Here is an 18,814-nt window from a genome sequence, read left to right on the forward strand (position 1 = left end):
AGAGGAGATAGAACTCACCACTGACATAGAAAACTACTTGTAAACAATGGATTCGTATGACAGTTGCAGGGGAAGAAACTGAATTATATTAGGTAACGGTGTAGTGAGTGATCGTTATTAGTGGAGCGTGGGAGGGAGGAATTGGAGTTAAAAGCGGAATTGGTGGCGCAGATACAGTGAAAGACTCGGTATACGTCACTGAGGCCCGAGGAGAGTGCAGAGAGAGCAGAGCGCACGCTGGTTAGGCGCAGAGTCGCCCCTACGCGGCGGCCTTCTCCTTTGCTGCAGCTGCGGCGGCGTCGGCCGCCCTGGGCCGGTGCTGCGCGCGGTACGCCATGCGATGCGCGGCGAGCGAGCGGCGGTCCCAGTCGGCCCCGCCGTGTCCGCCGCCCCCGTGACCGCCGCCCCCGTGGCCGCCCTGCCAGCCGTGCGCCATCTCGTAGTGGTGGCCACCCTCGTTCTGCCGCTGGGCCACGATCTTCTTGAGCGCGATCACCAGGATCAGCACCAGCGCCATCTTGCTCACGATGAGTGCCTTGCCCGCCAGCAGGAACAGACCGGCGATGGCTGCGGGGATCAGGCCGGCCATCTTGGAGGCCATGCCCATCATCATCATGCCCATCATCTTCTTCATCTTACCACGTCCTGGGAGCAGACAATAGATTTGTGAGCCAATATTGGAGGTAATGAGGGAACAAAGAAGCGAATGGAATTCACTAAAGGTTTCCTTTGTGATAGTAGCTTTCTAGAAAACGGTAGTGTAACTGAAATAATTCTATCTAGGTGTTATACACAGTCCAGTCACATTAACTTGACCACCGCGGATGTTCAATGTCAATGTACAAAAAAATGGCTCTGAGCACTATGGGACTTCACATCTATCTTCATCAGCCCCCTTGAACTAACTAACCAAAGGACATCCCACAACACCCAGTCATCACGAGGCAGAGAAAATCCCTGACCCCGCCGCGAATCGAACCCAGGAACCCGGGCGTAGCAAGCGAGAACGCTACCGCACGACCACGAGCTGCGGACTGTCAACGTACAATAACAACTCACAGAGTGCAGGTGGCAGCATTAGCAGTGCATGTCGGGCAGACGCGGAAAACTGTGCAGTCACTGTCACAATAAGGAAACGTAGCGATTTATCTGACGTCCAAAAGCGCAAGGGTGGAAACATTTTCGAAACGGGGAAGTTTATTGTAAACTCTTCCGGAATGAAACTTGTTCGTGTCGCCGCGGATTACGTACACTGTGTATTAAGAGGCAACTGCGGGGAACCACGGGCCGTGAGGCCAGTATTACACTATCAAATTTCTTTGTCAATTATCTTTGTCCAGTACCTTTGTCAAAGATATTTGATGGTGTAATACGGAACTTTGTCCAATCTCGTCCAATATTGCATCAAATGTAGGGCCTCGCCGTAGATCTGATCAAAGAAGTCGTTTGTCTTCTGTTCACTGCAATGCGACATGTTACCACACGGAGCGCTAGCATCGCTGCATTCTGTCGTCTGTAGTGCTTTTATAAACATTGCGGGTAAATACAATTGGTGTGTGCCGACAACTACAAAATTAATAGAAATGTATGAAGCTGATGAGGCGCTTTACGACGTGTAGCACGCTTAATACAAAAATAGATTATGAAGATTGAAGACCTGACCTAACCTAACCTAACCCTTTCCTGTAGCAAGGAATCGGAGTGTTACAGTGGTGCTGTCTTCTGCAGATGTAGCAGTTCTTAAGTGAATATTGTACTTTGTGATATGACGATACACTTCATCGAGCACATACAGAAATGTATGCTCATTCATTCTTAAGTAATTGATGTACGACTTGACGTCCTTCACTGTAAGCTCACATAACTAGTTTTGTTGAATGCTTTTATCGTGTCGTCGTAAAACCCACGGCTTCACCCAGGTATGTTTCCTTTTTCCCCCGCTTCTCTTCCGCATAAGCACGCAGTGCAGTTGTGGTACATGCAACTGCTGCGGTTAATAACAAGTTGTTGTTGTCAGCCATCTTGAACTTCGACGAGAAATATGACGACAGTGTAATACCACTTCTAGCGCTACGTCAAAGATCTTTGTCAAATATATTTGACGGAATATTTGATCAAATCTTTGACAAAGAAATTTGATAGTGTGATACCGGCCTAAATGACAGGGCTTCTGGCAGGTGGAGGGGGGGGGGGGGGGCGGAGGCGGCTGCAGAGATGTGTACGCGTCAATAGACATAAAACTGTTGAGCAGCTGACCATCCAGATGAACCAGTGAACCAAGGGACTACCAAGATCGTCTCATCGTTCAGTGAAAGCTGCTGGTTATTGATCTCAATAGCACGTGTCTGGTTAGTGCTCCCATGCCGACTGCTGTTCATCGGAGACGAAGACTGCAATTTCCACGCAGATACCACAGCTGGACGTCCACAGAGAGGTAAGAGGTGGCCTTTTCATATGGAACACGTTTTATGCTGCATCTGACTGGAAGCCAACATCCTACATCAATTGTCGGAAGATTCCAGGCCGGAGGAGGGCGTGTTACGGTCTGGGGAACGTTTTCGTAGCATTCCATGGGTGATCTCTGGGTGATTCTGGAAGTCACAGTGGATCAACATAAGTATGAATATATCCGTGGAGACCATATCCACACGTACATGCAGTTTGTTTTACTTCAGCGTGATGGCATCACCCACATGAGTTTACTGTACTCCCCTGGCCATCAAACTCCCGTATTGAAAGCCAATCGAGAATCTGTGAGACCACCTTCATCGGGCTGTTTGCAGACTGGATCCTGAACCGAGAAAGCAGTGCACATAGCTCCACATCTCTGTCGGTACCTTCCAGAACATCATTACTCTCTTCAAACACATCTACGTTGCAAGAGGTCATTATTCAGGATATTGATAGGTGACCACATTAATATGTCTACACAGCTTATCTAAATACGAGCCAAAAAAATTTCCATATCCAAGCTTAACAGCACATTAAACTGTGATATGGTCAACATACTATAATTCCAGGCACTAAAATTCCAACAGCAGGGAGAATAGCAAACGAAATTTCATTTCTAGTACGTATACAGTAAAGTATTAAGAATAAATGGTAAAATTTGTACGTGATTTATGGGTATATAGGTGTTAAATATAGTGCACAGCAACAATGGCTGGCGTTTTATTTATAGTTCCACAAATGTGTTCAAACTTATTCATTTTATGCTGAGCATCATTGTCGTTATTCATGTTGACATCACACCGTAAATATTTAAAACTGGAGACATGTCCCATTGCTTTGACTACAATAGTAGTTTTTGATTGAACTGGGCGATGTCTTACTGAGCCATAACTTCAGTTATAGAGGGGGGATAGTTTCAGATTGTCGCGTTGTCTTCCTAGTTCGTTTACCATTCACACCGTATGTTGTGCGTTTGCTTCCTCATTCTATATTAATCCTCCATCATTTGCGTACAGCATAGTGATCACATGATACCTTCTTTGTCGTTTTTCTGCTTATATTTATGCTCAATAATTTGGATGGATGAACTGAAAAACTGATTTTGCGATAGTTCACGCAAAAGAATACCCTTGATAGCTTTGGGACTGTGTGGACGAAACTGTTCAGAAAGTCTCATGTATCCATTCCCACAGAGTCTGCCTGCAAATAGAGAAATTGTATTTAAAGTATGTCATGGTTGTCATCGACGCTTCTGACTATATATTTTGAAACACATTTGTACGTCTCTAGCTCATGTTACAATTAAATTTGCTGCGCTCTATTCGAAAATGGCTAAAGCTCAAAACTGAAATTTTGGTTTCAGATAAGTAATTTTAACAATCAAAGTCTTTTTAAAAGTTTTATTCGACAGTGGTTCCCCTTTAAGAAAAGTTAATCATAATAATTGTTTGGTCGCCACTTCTCTCAACGAGTTTACAAAGTCCGCAGAAAATAAATATATCTCTTGCCTTGTTTCAGTGCAAATCTTTCACGGCTCTGTCAAACTCCGACTCTAATACTGGATCCTCCATTTCCTTCTGTATCACGTTAGCCGATATTACCTCCCTCTTACAGAAGCTGTTTCCCATTGTCTTCTGAGTTTAACACCGTAATTCCTTTCGCACACAATGTTGAAGCATTTTCTTTTAATTTCTCCGAAAGATGTTTTTACTTTCTTGTCTGCAGGATCTGTCCTTCCAACGATCAATTATTTTTTGATTTCTTCACAAGTTTCCAAGTTTCTTTGTACTTCCTATTGATTTCATTCATATTTGTCTCACACAGTTTTATGCCATTCCTATCCTGAAAATTTTTGCTTTTCTGCTTTCCTTATAGGAGTTGAAATTTCTCTTTTGCTACCCCATGTTTCTTCGCAGTTACCTTAGTCGTATTCACATTTATCTTCCCCGCTTCAGTATTTACTCTGTTTGTGATATCAAATCCTATTTAATTGGACTGTCCTGAAGACTATGAACATCTCCGTATCAACAACCGCAGATAATTTCTAATTCAGATCTTCATTACTCAGTTCTTTAGTATGCCAATTATTTGTACTTTGATTCTATCACACAGATTTTTTAAAACTTTAGCCACTATTACTAACCTGTGATCTGAGTCTATATCTGCACGTGGCAACCTCGCGCTTAGCACTAACAATTATATCGCAAGTTTTACGTCTGACGTACTAAAATCCAGCCAACCGGCAATAAGAACTGCTACAGAATGTCTTGATGAAGGTTCTGATGCAAGCCATAAATCACCACCAAATACCCACACTAAACCAACAGCGCCTAGATACTGCACTAACAACTAACAACGGTGCATGCAAGAACTTTCTTTTCGAGTGGGAAAATATGTTCGACCGGTCTAGTAGTTACGGCGAGACATCCCACACCATCCAACACTTCCTGGTAATGATACTGGATGCTGTTGATTGGATTGAATGATTAAATTCTAATGTTAATAAATATGTGACGTACTTGGTCTGTACGTTTTCACTCTTTTATTGGTGCCATTGTTATACATCTGTATAACAAAACCGTATGTTGTGACATATGTGAAATAAATAAATCTGCAGATGGGAACACCTTTGACTTCAATACCAGATATCACAATCTACGTCTCTCCATCATTTAATTAATACGTTTCCTTCCTGTGTCTCCTGATCTTATGATTTTTAAACAGTGTATTTACTGTTACCAGCAAAATTTACTGCCGAACTCAGTAGTTTCCCGTGTCTCTCACTTCAATTGCTGACAATGTGTTTTCCCACAGCTCTGCTTCCACTTCCTTCCATGTTCCAGCACCCTATGATTATACAATTTTCATCTCCACTATATATTCTATGTTACGAATCTAATATAATATCTCTATTTTTCATCTTGTGCTTATGTTAATGACATGTACATACCCAAAACATACGTTTTGACGTTCCTTTGATCGCGTTGGTGATGAGACAGATACTATTACAGTACTGCTCACAATAAATCACTCTCTGTCATTTCTTCCATTTCAAATCCAAACCGGCTTCTGTTACACCATTTCCTCTTCTTGCCGATATGTTGATTCAACCCAATGATCATCTGATCATATATCTCTATCCACTTTCCATTTCACTTCATTCACCCTTATTGCATCTAGACTGTCTTTTACCTTTTTCTAACTTCATTGCCACATCCAGAATTTTTATATTTCACTAGCGCTCGAATCGTAGAACGGTATGCATTTATTAGTTTTTCAGTTTCACTTTATGTTTAACTCCCTATTCAAAATGTATACCGAACAACCCAAACAGCGTACACATTTGGAAACTTTCGCCAAGGACAGCATTCCACTTACGAGCCACATTATGTTTCTCTAATGCAGTTGTCTCCATACCATCTTTATGCTGTTGAACATTGTGAATTCTTCCACCTTCAGTGACAGGCAGTTTGCACAGAAAAAGAAGAGGATACATGTAACCTCTACCCGCTTCTCCAAACCCCCCTCGCCCCCCCCCCCCTCTCTCTCTCTCTCTCTGTCTGTCTGTCTGTTTGTCTCTCTCCCCTATCTCTCCTTCTGCTCTCCAAGGCCCTTGGCAATCTGAGGTGGTTTCTTCCTATACAGACTTTAGCCGCCGAAGCTACTGGTTGGTGAAAAGTATAATTTTTTCCTAGGGAAATTTTATTTGCGTAGATCGCAATAAATACAAATATAGATAACTAGTTTCGGCAATTCAAACAGCCGTTTTCAGAGCATCTACACATATCAACCATTGCGCCACTCATTAGAGTGAACTGCATTGAATGGCACAGTTGTTGATGTACGTAGATGATCTGAAGATTGCAATTTAAATTGCCGAAACTAGTTTATACATGTATTTTTTGCGACCTGGCCAAATAAAACTGCTTTAGTGAGAAGATCGCATTTTTGAAACTCATAGATCGTTCTCCTGGTGATAAAGTCAGGTAACCCAAATGGCTATTATTCAAAATCCAAAGAGGAGCTGTGATCGAACGCTCGAATCACAACGTTTGTACAAATTGTATAATACGCTACCCGTAAATCACAGTCAAAATAAAACCAATAGTCAACGGCAGCTTAAACCTTCAATATGATAGGTTATGTGTGTAGTGATCAGGACAGAAAATCGCCTGTTGTAGAACTGAGTTAATCGGGATAAGTTGAGTTTTATATAATACTGACTTTAACTGAAGTGGTGTCTACAGTGCTCCAAGAATGAATGAAAAATGGAACTAAGTTCTCACCCATTTGTTCGTTCAAAAGTAGATTACAAAAGAAATGATGCAGTTGGCAAGGAATATACGATAAATGGAGAGTTGTGATGTTGATATTATAATTCATTATGAGCCGTATTTCAGTGTATTGGAAGTAGACAGTTACCCCACCAACAAAATAAAGACGATGTGGAATACAAAGAAAGAGTAGTTGAAGCAGAAAACTAGGATGTAACTTCGAGAGTAAGTGTTGTACTGGTATCAGAAGCGTGTAGATTAGCAAAAACGCATTAAGAAGCGCTTGGAAGTGTTACTTGGCAGACGGAGATACCAGCAACATATTATATTTCCTGGAATACTTATGACCGACCTGAACAAATTCAGCAGAAGAAATGTTAGTTACCTTGAGTGCATTGATCAATTTGAAGCGCTGCAGATGCTGTAGCCAGTTGGTTTTATCGAATAAGGACGGTGACGTGGGTTGATGCGCTACGGAATGGAAACAAAGAGCTATTATAGATGTTGCCAAATTCGTTGCTTTATCACCGTGAACTGTCCAACATGTCTACAATAAATGGTCTTCCAACCGCGGGTACATAAAATCGCCTATGGCCTGTGATCGCAAGAAGATTCCAACCGACATGGACTGAAGGTGAGTGTAAGTCCTAGCCAATGACAATTTGTTTCAAATCTGACATAAATTGCAAATGTCAGTGCATGCATGTCCCTGTTCACCAGTTTCAGAGTGAAGTATCTTAAAGAAACCGCAAGTAATTGATATATGGGCTCGGGAACCTCGCAAAAGGTCATTTCTCACAGTGTCACATAGGGCTGCACGTCTTCAAGGGACAAAACATCTTAGGAAGTGGACAGTGGCTGACTGATGCAATGAGTATCGGTGATGTTTTGGGGCGTCTCTTATACCATGACTTCATTCCACTCATTCAGGTTACTGTCAAACTTAACGAGGAAGTTTATTTCAACGTTCTCGGTTACTCAGGGCTGGCTTTTCGTCTACAATTAAATAAGTGTGCTTTGGAGGTGCTATCTCCCAAGAAAAATCCTGTTCGTGGTTTGATTTCATATCTACATCATACTCCGCAAAACACACAACTGCGTTTGGTGGAAGGTACAACTGCTACCACTAACTAATCTCCCCCTTCCTATGTTCCACTCGTGAATGGCGCGTGAGAAGAATTATTGTCGCTTTGCTTCTAATTTCTCGAATTTGTGTGCGTGTGTGTGTGTGTGTGTGTGTGTGTGTGCGTGTTTGCGTGTGTGCGTGTGCGCGTGTGTGTGTGCGTAGAGGAAGTAACATGTTGTCCGACTCTTCCCGGAAATTTAAAAGGTAAGCCTCTGCGTGTTGCACAACGCCTTCCTTGTAGTGTCTATCATCGAAGATTGTTAAGAATCTTTGTAACGCTCTCGCATCGACTAAATAATCCCGTAATGTAACGCCCTGCACTTCGTGGGATCTTCTCTATCCCTTCCGTCAGTCCTACCTGAAACGGGAACCAGACTGAAGAACGATACTCAGGAATCGGTCGAACAAGCGCCTTCTAAGTCACTTCCTCCGTGACTGAGCTACATTTCCTTAAGATTCTTTCCCCGAGTCTCAGTCTGGCACCAGCTTTCCGTACTATTTTTTTTTAGTGGCCGTTACACTTACGGTAACTCTGGATAGTTACTCCTAGATATTTTACCACAGGTACTGTTTCCAGAAATTTGACATCAATAGTTTAGCTGCACCGTAGTGAATTTCTTTCCCTGCTTATACGCAGTGTATTATAATCAGATTCAGGGTCAACTGGCAGAGCGTGGACCATTCACAAGTCCTCTGAGGTCATTCTGCAGATCTGTGCTGTATTCTAGCATTTCTACTTATAAACAGCGCGCCATCTGCGATCAGTTTTAAAGAGCTTCCGACTCTTTCTACCTGATCATTTATTTTCCTTGTGAACATTAACGGTCCTATGGATCTGAGCACTATGGGACTTAACTTCTGAGGTCATAAGTTCCCTAGAACTTATTACTACTTAAACCTAACTAACACGAGGACATAACACACATCCATACCCGAGGCAGGATTCGAACCTACGACCGTAGCGGTCGCGCGGTTCCAGACTGTAGCGCCTAGAACCGCTCGGCCACTCCGGCCGATTTAACGGTCCTATCACACTTCCTTGTGTACCCTGGAAATTACCTTTAATGCTGTCGATTTTGTTCAGTTGAGAGCGACGTGTTGAGCTTTATTTACAAGGAAGTCTTGAATGCACTTGTAAATCTGGTCCGAAACTGGCTAAACTCATTTTTTTTTGTTTGTTTCAGTAATCGGCAGTGCGGGATGATGTCAAATGCCTAAAATTATCATCAATGAGTAACTGCAGTGGAATACGATGTACCTGAAGAAATTTGTGCACTCTCCTCCTCATCGAATTATCGAGGACAGAGGATGCGGTCTCGCGCAATATGAGCACGATGTCTCCTTTTTGTCTGGCATACTTAACTGACTTCAGTAACATGAGTATCAAGCCCTAAGCACCCGAGGAAGCAACGTCTATCGTTAAAACTTTAAAACTTAAACATTCTAATGCTTAATCTAAAACATCTAGTAAGTTGAAGTTTGTTCATAGATTTTTGTGACATCTAAAGTTATATGTTGTACCATTCATTTCTCACTGGAGGACGTTCCAGCTGTCTCGGGTACTATGAGACAAATTTCCTTCTAAGAATGAGAATAAAAAGTAAGACCAAAACTTTGTTTCATTTCACTATTTCAAACATTTTTAACAATTTTACGACGAAGCTCCATAGCTAACTTATCGTAACATATTACAGAAATTATAATTAATTTTTCTAAAAAATCCCAGTAATGAGAAAGCTGTTTACACAGGAGGAATGACTCACTTAAGACATTGGATACTAGATTTACGACTTGCAGTATTTTTACAAATTTTCTGCCAAAGCGGTTTCACTATGTAATTCATGTCTTTTAAGTATGTAAGAGAACTACGGTGTTGAAAGAATTTCGATTAACTGGCCCAGTTTGTTTATCTCTAGCAATAAACGTGATGTTAGTTGAGAAAGTCCTTTATTAAACTGTGTGTCAATCTGACAGGGAACCAACTGCAAGTGGTGTCCCAGAAGGCTAGATAACAAATTCAGTTGCGAAGAAAGGAGCACATAACCTAAGCAGAAATTTGTTTGCTATAGCAAAGTGTGAGACATGCGTCGTACTAGAACAGTAAAGCAAGCATAGAATGCTTACTGTCTTTTATTGTCGTATTTAGGGTAGCAAACGAAGCCTAGTTAAATCTCCCCAAACATGTCAGACCAGTTATGCATGACGTGGAATTCAGAAGGTACCGCAGAATCAACTGCTAAGAATTAGATACACCGACTATATATTATATTTATTCCTGGGTTAAACAAGATGAAAACAATATAGGTCGATCTCTCTTTCAAACGAACATCACAATCACGGAATCAATAAAATGAATAAGAACGATCAGTGTGAAGAGCTGAAGTTAATGCCTTTGGTGAACACTAAGGTGTTCATCAACCAGAAACATTTTCCAATAACTCACCAGCATTCATGAAAATTTTACCTAGGAATAAAGCATAATTTGAAAGAAACTTGAGAGAATTAGAGGTAGCCAGTTCATTTTACTCCGCTGAATAATTTATGAGGAGAACAAAATAATCATTAGTATATTATTAGTAACATTAAATAACCTGATTGCTATATGGTATCCGGCTTTTATACACCTTCCGCTCATTAAAGTGACCTGTGAAAATTAACCGTGATAACTTTTTTCACATGTTTGTGATAAAATTTGTGTTATTTTTAAATGAAAAGATGTTTAATAAATGTAATTTAATTCACATACGAAAATTTCATTAATGACTTTTTATTTGAAATAATTATCACTTATTATTTTTTTCCTGATATGTACTACATCGATGTTGATGTCATCACTATGTGTCCAAAAAACTAACATTCTGTGTGACGTAATTTTTTCGAAAATTCTTTGTGATTCGTTTCATTCTCAACACTATGCTAGGCCTTTGGATTCTTGTGAGGTGACAGACTAAATTCTTCGGAAAATCTTGTTATTGTTCGCAGATTTGAAAGAGTGGTGAAAGAAGTAATTTTAAGAAACAACGGTTCTGCAATTTGGCTTCACAAAACAAGCTTGCAGTCACGGGCGAGCAAAGTGGCTGCGAGCGACAATTACTACGTAATTCCCTATTGTTTCCAAGCCGCACCACTTTCTTCCTTACTGCCACTAAAAAAGAAGTGTTAAAAGCTCATTCCTTCTTAATTTTTACTTCACGAAGCAACCGCAGCTGCAGCAATTACAGCCTCGGAACTACATGCGGTCACGTCTTAAATTCACAATTCGTTAAATTTTATTGAAAGCTGAGAATTTACACCTTTCTTTTTGCAAGATATTTCCAGTAGAGTACAATGGCTACCCAAATGTTTCTCCATGTATCTGACTTCCGTAACGGCGTTACGACAGTGGTAGGTGTATTTTCTTAGGGTTATGCACGTGTGTGGGCTTTGCCTGAAAGCATTAATGGCCGGTTATTTCCTCAACAATTCCACGTCATGTAATGTTGTCGGTACGGGTGATCTGATGGAGAGAAAGGTCTTTTCCGAACCAAATGAATGTGTCTAAACGTCTAAATATTTATTCACGAGCTTTTCTCTTCATCCTCGGTGTCAGAGAATTATTTTGGAATTAAATCTAAGGACGTACCACACTTCTATGAGGATTATAAATATTAATTTTTAACCTCTAAAGACATGTCAGTTATTTACCTACGTCTAACAGCATAGAAATCGCGAATGCTTCATTGTACAGTAGAAAAGTCATTGAGGGCAGCATTATACTCTCGGCATGCATCGATGAGAATAAAACGGAAAGCTCGCGTAAATACAGGTCAAATTCGAAGCATCACAGCCACGGAGACAATTTTTCGAAGCTTCTACTGTATTCACACGTGCGCTGGCTCACTGGAATTAATGTAACGAGAGGACGAGGGAACTACACTTAACATTTAGCCATTTAACGCAAGGTGGCTTGTAGAATATGGATGCTGCTGTTGTGCTTCACGATAGAAATAAAATTACACATTGGCTGACAATTCTTATGTATTAATGTACAATAGTACCGTGAACCGCCTATGTTCCGTTGTACAAACACTTTTCAGTTGCTTTCAGAGATGATGTAGATCAACTGCGAGAATACTGTTAACCTTAAGCTTGGAGGAATAGTGTTAGCTTGCGATTTTACGTTACATTTCCTTTAAAAAAAAAAAAAAAAAAAAAAAAAAAAAAAAAAAAAAAAAAAAAAAAAAAAAGTGTCTTAAACATTAGGCCCACTGAAATTTTCGATTTTGTATTTCACACGTATACTTGAGTATCGTATGTATAGACGCCTGTGATATTTAAGAATTTCACATGTAATGGCGGTCCGCTTCCATAACTGAGTGGTCAGCGTGTATGCAATGCGGAGCAAATGCATTCAGTTTCCAGCAGCGCCAAGAATTCATCCTTGGAAGGAGAACTGTAATGGGTGGCCTCGAAATGCCAGTTCAGTACCGACGTGAATGATCAATAACGGCTCCAAGGTCAGAGCAGCTGATAATAGCCAGGAGAGCTGTGTGCTGACCCCACGCCCCTCTGTATCGCAAGCGAGTGACGCCATATGGCGTGGGATGACACGACGGCCGGCCGGTGTCGCGCAGTCCTCTGAACATGACAGCCATGTTCAGTTTTAATTTTTTTTAATACATGTCATTGCAGAGAGTAATATATCGGTATTGGCAGAGACATTGCTTTTCTTACCTGTTTAAGAGATTCAAATTATACATGCTCTGATCTGACATTTTGATTTTACTCACTATATTGTGTTCTCAGACAGTCGGAGAGTAATGTTTTACTACCTTATTTAATTATTTTCCTGTCACGGTTGCATATATTTTCCTTAAAGGTGACTAGTTTGGAGCCATTCATTTCGAACCATTGCGTGCATCTTTTTCATCTGATTGTAAAACAATTCCACCGTAAAATAGGATTTTTTTTTTTTTTTGCTTCTTACAATATACATTCGAAATGTCTGTTCTTGGCGCAATTGACTTTCGTATATTTGGTACTAAATTTGATTTGTATTTTCCTGTTGTTTTCTATTTTAAATTTTTGCTGCTGTCATTTATTATTTACTATGTGCAACTATCATCCATCGAAATCATCAATCAAAATCCCAATTGAATACTAAACTGAGGAAAAGAGATACAACCAAGATTATCTGCAGGTAGATGTATGACTACATAATAGTAAAATTAGTAAAATTATCACATTGTAAGAATAAATGAAGTGCATTATACATGAAACGTAGCTCTTTGGATACTATCGTCAGTGTGTGACTCTCGTAGGAATAGTAAAAAAAATATTACGAAACTACAAAAGACTGGCGCCACAGCTGTGGACTATTACTATAATGTCTAAACCAAAGGACATTGAGTTTAGTTAGAAGTACATTACGCAGCTAACGTAGCCCGTCATCAGTGCTTCTGAGGGATCAAGGTTCTCTTACCAGAGAATAATTATTTTGCCTGCTACTGATATCATATTAATCATGTATCCCAATGTAAACAGGATTTGAAGTTTCACTCTGAATGGGGTGTTTGATAAGGTGGACTAAACAGGAAACCAGACAATACCAAAATTTTGCAGTTTTGCCCTTTTCTCGCGTTATGCCTGTTTGTGTTTACATACTACCAGATGGCAATTTGCCACACCTAGAGGCTTTAGAGTTCACGTATTCGATCACATGAATATGGCAATACAACTTGCTGAAGCTAGTAATCAGGATAAGCATGAGCTGCGGTCTGGGCAAAATAGCTTCTATTTTGGGAGCTTGTTACATTAGCATAGAGATCCCTCTTCTCGTGAAAAGTCGGGTAGTTGCAGTATAATTTCTGTTACTTGGTATTCTTTTCTTCTTTCCTTGTGTACATAAAAAACACGGAGTCTGGATTATTTCTAGCCGTCTGGAACGGCGCGATCGCTACGGTCGCAGGTTCGAATCCTTCCTCGGCCACGGATGTGTGTGATGTCCTTAGGTTAGTTAGGTTTAAGTAGTTCTAAGTTCCAGGGGGCTGATGACCTCAGAAGTTAAGTCCCATAGTGCTCAGAGCCATAAGAACCATTTGGATTATTTCTCAGAGTAAACGAACTTGTGATGATAAATACACCAAAAACCATGAAGGCCATCTACAAATAAGCGACAATGATAGAGTTTTGTACTATAGGAATTTCCTTTCGTTGTGATGAGTGGCAACACTATTTCAAAATAGATTAATGTGAAGAGAAAGGACCCAAAAGTACATTACAGGGATAGTAATGAGCATTTTGAGCATATCATACCACTTAAGCATGTAGCGGTAATACTAAGAAATGTGACGATCTCGTACGATCAGAAAAGCGAATGGAAGACATTTACTTGATGGTTATGTTCTGAGAAAATGCAGTGCATCTGTAAAGGTCGCTGGTGCGACCACTTCCATGGTAAGTTCCAGCGACTGGAGCTTTTATCAAGCGGGCTAGATCACAGACATTCAGCATATCCAAAGACATGCTTCTAGGTCCATATAGCAAATATGGAAGTGTAATGAAATGCTCACTGAACTTAACCAGGATTCCTTGGATAAGCACAACGTCGTTCCCTCGAAACCCTGTGGGTGTATTAAGAGAACCCGTATTGTTAAATGAGTCTGAGAGCATCGTGCTGCCATTGTGCTAGACACCATTAGAACATGAGAGATTAGCGGGCGTACAGCATCGTACCGAGAGTCATTTTAACCCCTTCGTTCAGTGAGCGATGGAGTAGAACATAAACGTATGGTACTGGCACGATGTTAGTTCCACTTCGTACTGCACAGTGGTTTCTCGCAATTTGTGTATGTAGACGTACATCTCAATGAAAGCTAAACGGAAACACACCTTCCTCGACGCCCCTCTCCAGGTCCTCGCCCTGCAGCCTGGGCAGCGTCAGCTGCAGCCTGTGAGAGCTGATGAAGCGCGCTACGCGGTCCATCAGGGCTCGGTCCACTCTGTCCTCCCTCTGGCCAGGGCTGCTGCTGCGATCCGCGAGGTCGTCTTGGGACGCGCCCCTGCTGCCGCCTGTCGCGTCATCCTCCTCTGACGACCGCACCAGTAGCACCGACTCCCCCAGAGGGATTTCCGGCAACCGCATGGCTCGGTCCAGGAGGTTCACAGCTCGCATCTTGAGGCAGACCGCCAGGGTGTCACCGCGTCTCTCGCATTCGTCGTACAAGCGGAAGGCCATCTTGAGGCCGACGCCGAGATCTTCGTCTCCGTCTCCACTCTTGTCATCAGCCGATGCCGTCCATGTCACTGCCAGCAGTACCAGCATCCACGTTCGGAACAGCATTTCTGGCTCCCAGCAGTACCCTTAGTTTGTTGATAGGTGGTGCCGACGGGCGAAAACCGGCGTCTTATCTACACACTGAACCTCGCAACGATATGCCACAGAGGTTTATATGTGCTGAAAACGTCCCCCCACTACGGCGGAACGCCTCCAGCGGCCCGAGGGACCTAGCTGGACCGGCGGCGTCTTGACCTCTAGGGGAGTGCGGAGTGCTGCTTTCCTCTCCCTGATGCTCGCTCTCTCTGTCTCTCTCGCTCCCTCTCTCTCTGCCTCTCTCTGCCTCCGCTCGTGCGCGATTATGACCTCGGCGCTCCCACCACGCTCGTCGTACCGCCTCGCCATGAGAACACCCCGATTCCGGCACTGGGTGAGTGCAAGGTCCCCCAAGAAACCTGGTTTCCCCGCCATCCGTGGGTACGGCACCAATTTCGCAGGTGTCATTGTTTACTGCCTCTGAATCTCTGTTACTTCTATCGAAAGTCCTTGTTTCGTACTGCGAATTCACAGATACCACGATAGGAGTAAAAAGTTATTTACCTCATTAATTAAGAGGTATTGTAAGTGTTATTTCAGAACGAGTTTCACGTAACATCAACTTACGTATTCAGGGCTAAACGTATTTCTCTGCAAACATTTAACTACGATCATATCGACTTCAAACGACATTTGTTTGGAATATTGTGCAAACAAGGTTTAGCATACACAATGAAGAAATAGATCAACAGGCTATAAGCTATCCGTAAGCAGTAAGTTATGAGTTACGCATTCAAGAAGAATCAGTTTCTGGGAAGAATTATTTCAGTTTCTAACATGATGTCGACACAGATACAGAAAAGTTTCGTCGAAATAATAAACGTAAATTTTCTACTATCACGACTAGTAGCCTGGCAATGACATACGTATTAACAAATATTGACAGCAAGCAACGAGGGTAATACAGTGCACATGTAGTCCGATAGTTAATAGCCTACGTGAAGTTGCTGTTTGTATTACTGTTCCAGTTCATGTCTATCAATTGATATCTTGTCATGAGGTACTGTTTCGTGATCTGAACGATTTCCTCATAGCTACAGTGCCTGGTTAGGACAATAAACACTGAAAATACTTACGATTTCTGTCAGAAGTTTTTAAGGAACAGCCAGAAAGGTATTGTATTGTACTATACACTACAAATAAGAGAAAATTAATTAACAAAAAATGGCTCTGAGCACTATGAGACTTAACATCTCAGGTCATCAGTCCCCTAGAACTTAGAACTACTTAAACATAACTAACCTAAGGACATCACACACGTCCATGCCCGAGGCAGGATTCGAACCTGCGACCGTAGCAGTCCCGCGGTTCCGGACTGCAGCGCCTAGAACCGCACGGCCACCGCGGCCGGCATTAATTAACATTCCGGAAACATATGTCTTATAATTTTCCACGATGTCAACTTCTACTGTTATGTCAACGGGACATATCTCCATCTAAACGCTTACTGGAACTTTCTTTACAGTTCCTCGTCCTACTGAAATTGTTCTCCTTAGAAAGTTTTGTTGCAGCTGTAAATACTGGGGCATATGCATTGCCGAACAGCCAACAGTTTAAAATTTCTCGAGTCATAAGAGACAGATATGACTACAAGAACTTCGCAACCAGTTACGTTTGTTCCCAGTGCGCCAAGAGGACTGAACCAGGAATTGCGGAGATACGCTGACCTGAAATTCAAACGTCTAACGGCATACTTCCTTGCCTTCACTATCACCACTCTTGTAATCGTCTAATTTCTTTCGTAGTACATCATTTACCAAATTCTGAGTAACTTGTTACTGGTCACAGGATAGATATTCGCTTGCAGAGACAAGTAGTAAATATTTCAGTGTGACAGTCCTTCTAAAAATTACATGTGTTACAGATTATCATCCAGGTTCCAAATTACGCAGAATCTGTCCCTTAAGTTTGTTTCTATTACTGATATCTTTTCGAGTCAAACTTTATTTTCACGAAACGTTCTGTAGTGTGTGGTAATCAGCATCTATTCCTTTAAATCAAAAGTTACTAATACCGCTTCCACTCCGAGCTTTTCTTATTCAACTGAGAAACAAAATTAGTGGTTCCTAAGTTAGGCTGATAACAAGTGTCAAATCCTGTAGTCTCTAACCTATTGCTATTGAAACGAGTGGCACAGCAATTACATCCTAGTCAGCAAACAAAGAAAACAAGTTCTTGTTTCTCACATCCAGCTGCTTCTTCCTTATCTTTAACTGTCACCAATCTCCAACTGCGGTTTGTCTTTCGTATTACATGTTTTATTAAATTTTGAGTTACCCGTTACTGGTTACAAGATATTCACATGAGAGTAAATTGCATTACTTTGCTTCTTTATGAATGTTATTAGCCTCCTTCCGATATTTCATACGAATTCACTGTTTCAAATTACTAAATTATTCAACGTTAACAAAGTATCGTTACAGCATGTGAAAAAAGGTTTCGTGTTTATAGTTTCACTTAAAAATCTGCAAATCTATTTAAACTATTTTCGTTAGATAAAAAGCAGGAAAATTTTGGCTACATGGTGATAGCTCCTATCCCCTACATCGATCACACTTGTTGTAACTTAATTAGAAAACACCACATTCTAAACCAGGTCAGGAGTTATATCTGGTTCTGATGACCTAGAAAGTGGTGAAGCCGTTTCCTCCCCCATTAATAACTTCTGTTCATAGCTGTCAGGCTTTCATCGTGCAATGTGTTGCAACCTCCCACTTTACTGTTTTTGTTATAACTGATTCAGTTTTAGGTAGGTGTTTTCACTATAGCTGATTCAATCAGATTAAAGCGTGTACAACGTAACGTATGCATCCTATTGAAGCTACGAGAAAGGAAATGGTGGTGACTACACGGAAGTGTGGCTGTAGACATGATTTCTGGTTGCCCACATTCACTGATAAAGCCAAAGTTAAAACAGTAACTTATGTAATAAAAAAAGTTAAATTAGTTACTTAGTTACATGTTACACCGTTCACTTTGTTCAATATATTATAATGGCGGGGAACGAGCCAAATTACAGGGTTAACCTATGACTGCGTACTGATCATTTGCAGATGAGTTCTCATCGCAGAAGAATGCTGAGGATTGCGTGAGTAGATTAGCTTACGTAAGTAATGAGAAGGTGATGAACAGAATTGGGGGAAAAGAAATATGTGACTAACAGAAGGGATCAGATGATGGGATACGTTCTGAGACATCAAGGGATACCAATTTATTATCGAAGGGGAGTGTGTGTGTGTGTGTTCGGGGGGGGGGGGGGGGGGGGTACAATTTATAAAGGAAGACCAAGAGAGGAATACGGTAAGCAGGTACAAAGGCATGTGGGTTGTAGCAGTTACGCGGAGATGAAGAGACGCCGTGAGGATAGAGCAGCATGGAGAGCTGCATCAAAGTAGTCTTCGGACCGAAAGCAGCCATAGCATCACAAGGAATTACGGGAATAATTTTGCATTAAGTAATTTACAAGTCTTGAAATAAAAATCCGCCATTGGTGCAAAAGAAAAAAGAGTTGCCCAGAAAGAACTTTACCAGCATATATTAAAATTTAGCTTTGCTATCTGTCAGGCTTTTAATATCGTTGGGTGAGAGATGGAAGACTGTGATAGCAGCATC

The 18,814-nt window shown here is 41.4% G+C and overlaps 1 protein-coding gene across 1 annotated transcript; it reads right to left on the bottom strand.

Annotated features, from left to right (window-relative positions):
• Window positions 1-259: 259 nt before the first annotated feature.
• Window positions 260-15,172, bottom strand: LOC124606363. Its single transcript, XM_047138345.1, has 2 exons — window positions 14,722-15,172; window positions 260-645 (listed from the first exon to the last, which is right to left on the bottom strand). The coding sequence occupies exons 1-2, from the start codon at window positions 15,170-15,172 to the stop codon at window positions 260-262; spliced, it is 837 nt and encodes a 278-aa protein (XP_046994301.1).
• Window positions 15,173-18,814: the final 3,642 nt, after the last annotated feature.

The sequence above is a fragment of the Schistocerca americana genome, chromosome 3 (assembly GCF_021461395.2).
Source record: "Schistocerca americana isolate TAMUIC-IGC-003095 chromosome 3, iqSchAmer2.1, whole genome shotgun sequence".
Classification (NCBI taxonomy): domain Eukaryota; kingdom Metazoa; phylum Arthropoda; class Insecta; order Orthoptera; family Acrididae; genus Schistocerca; species Schistocerca americana.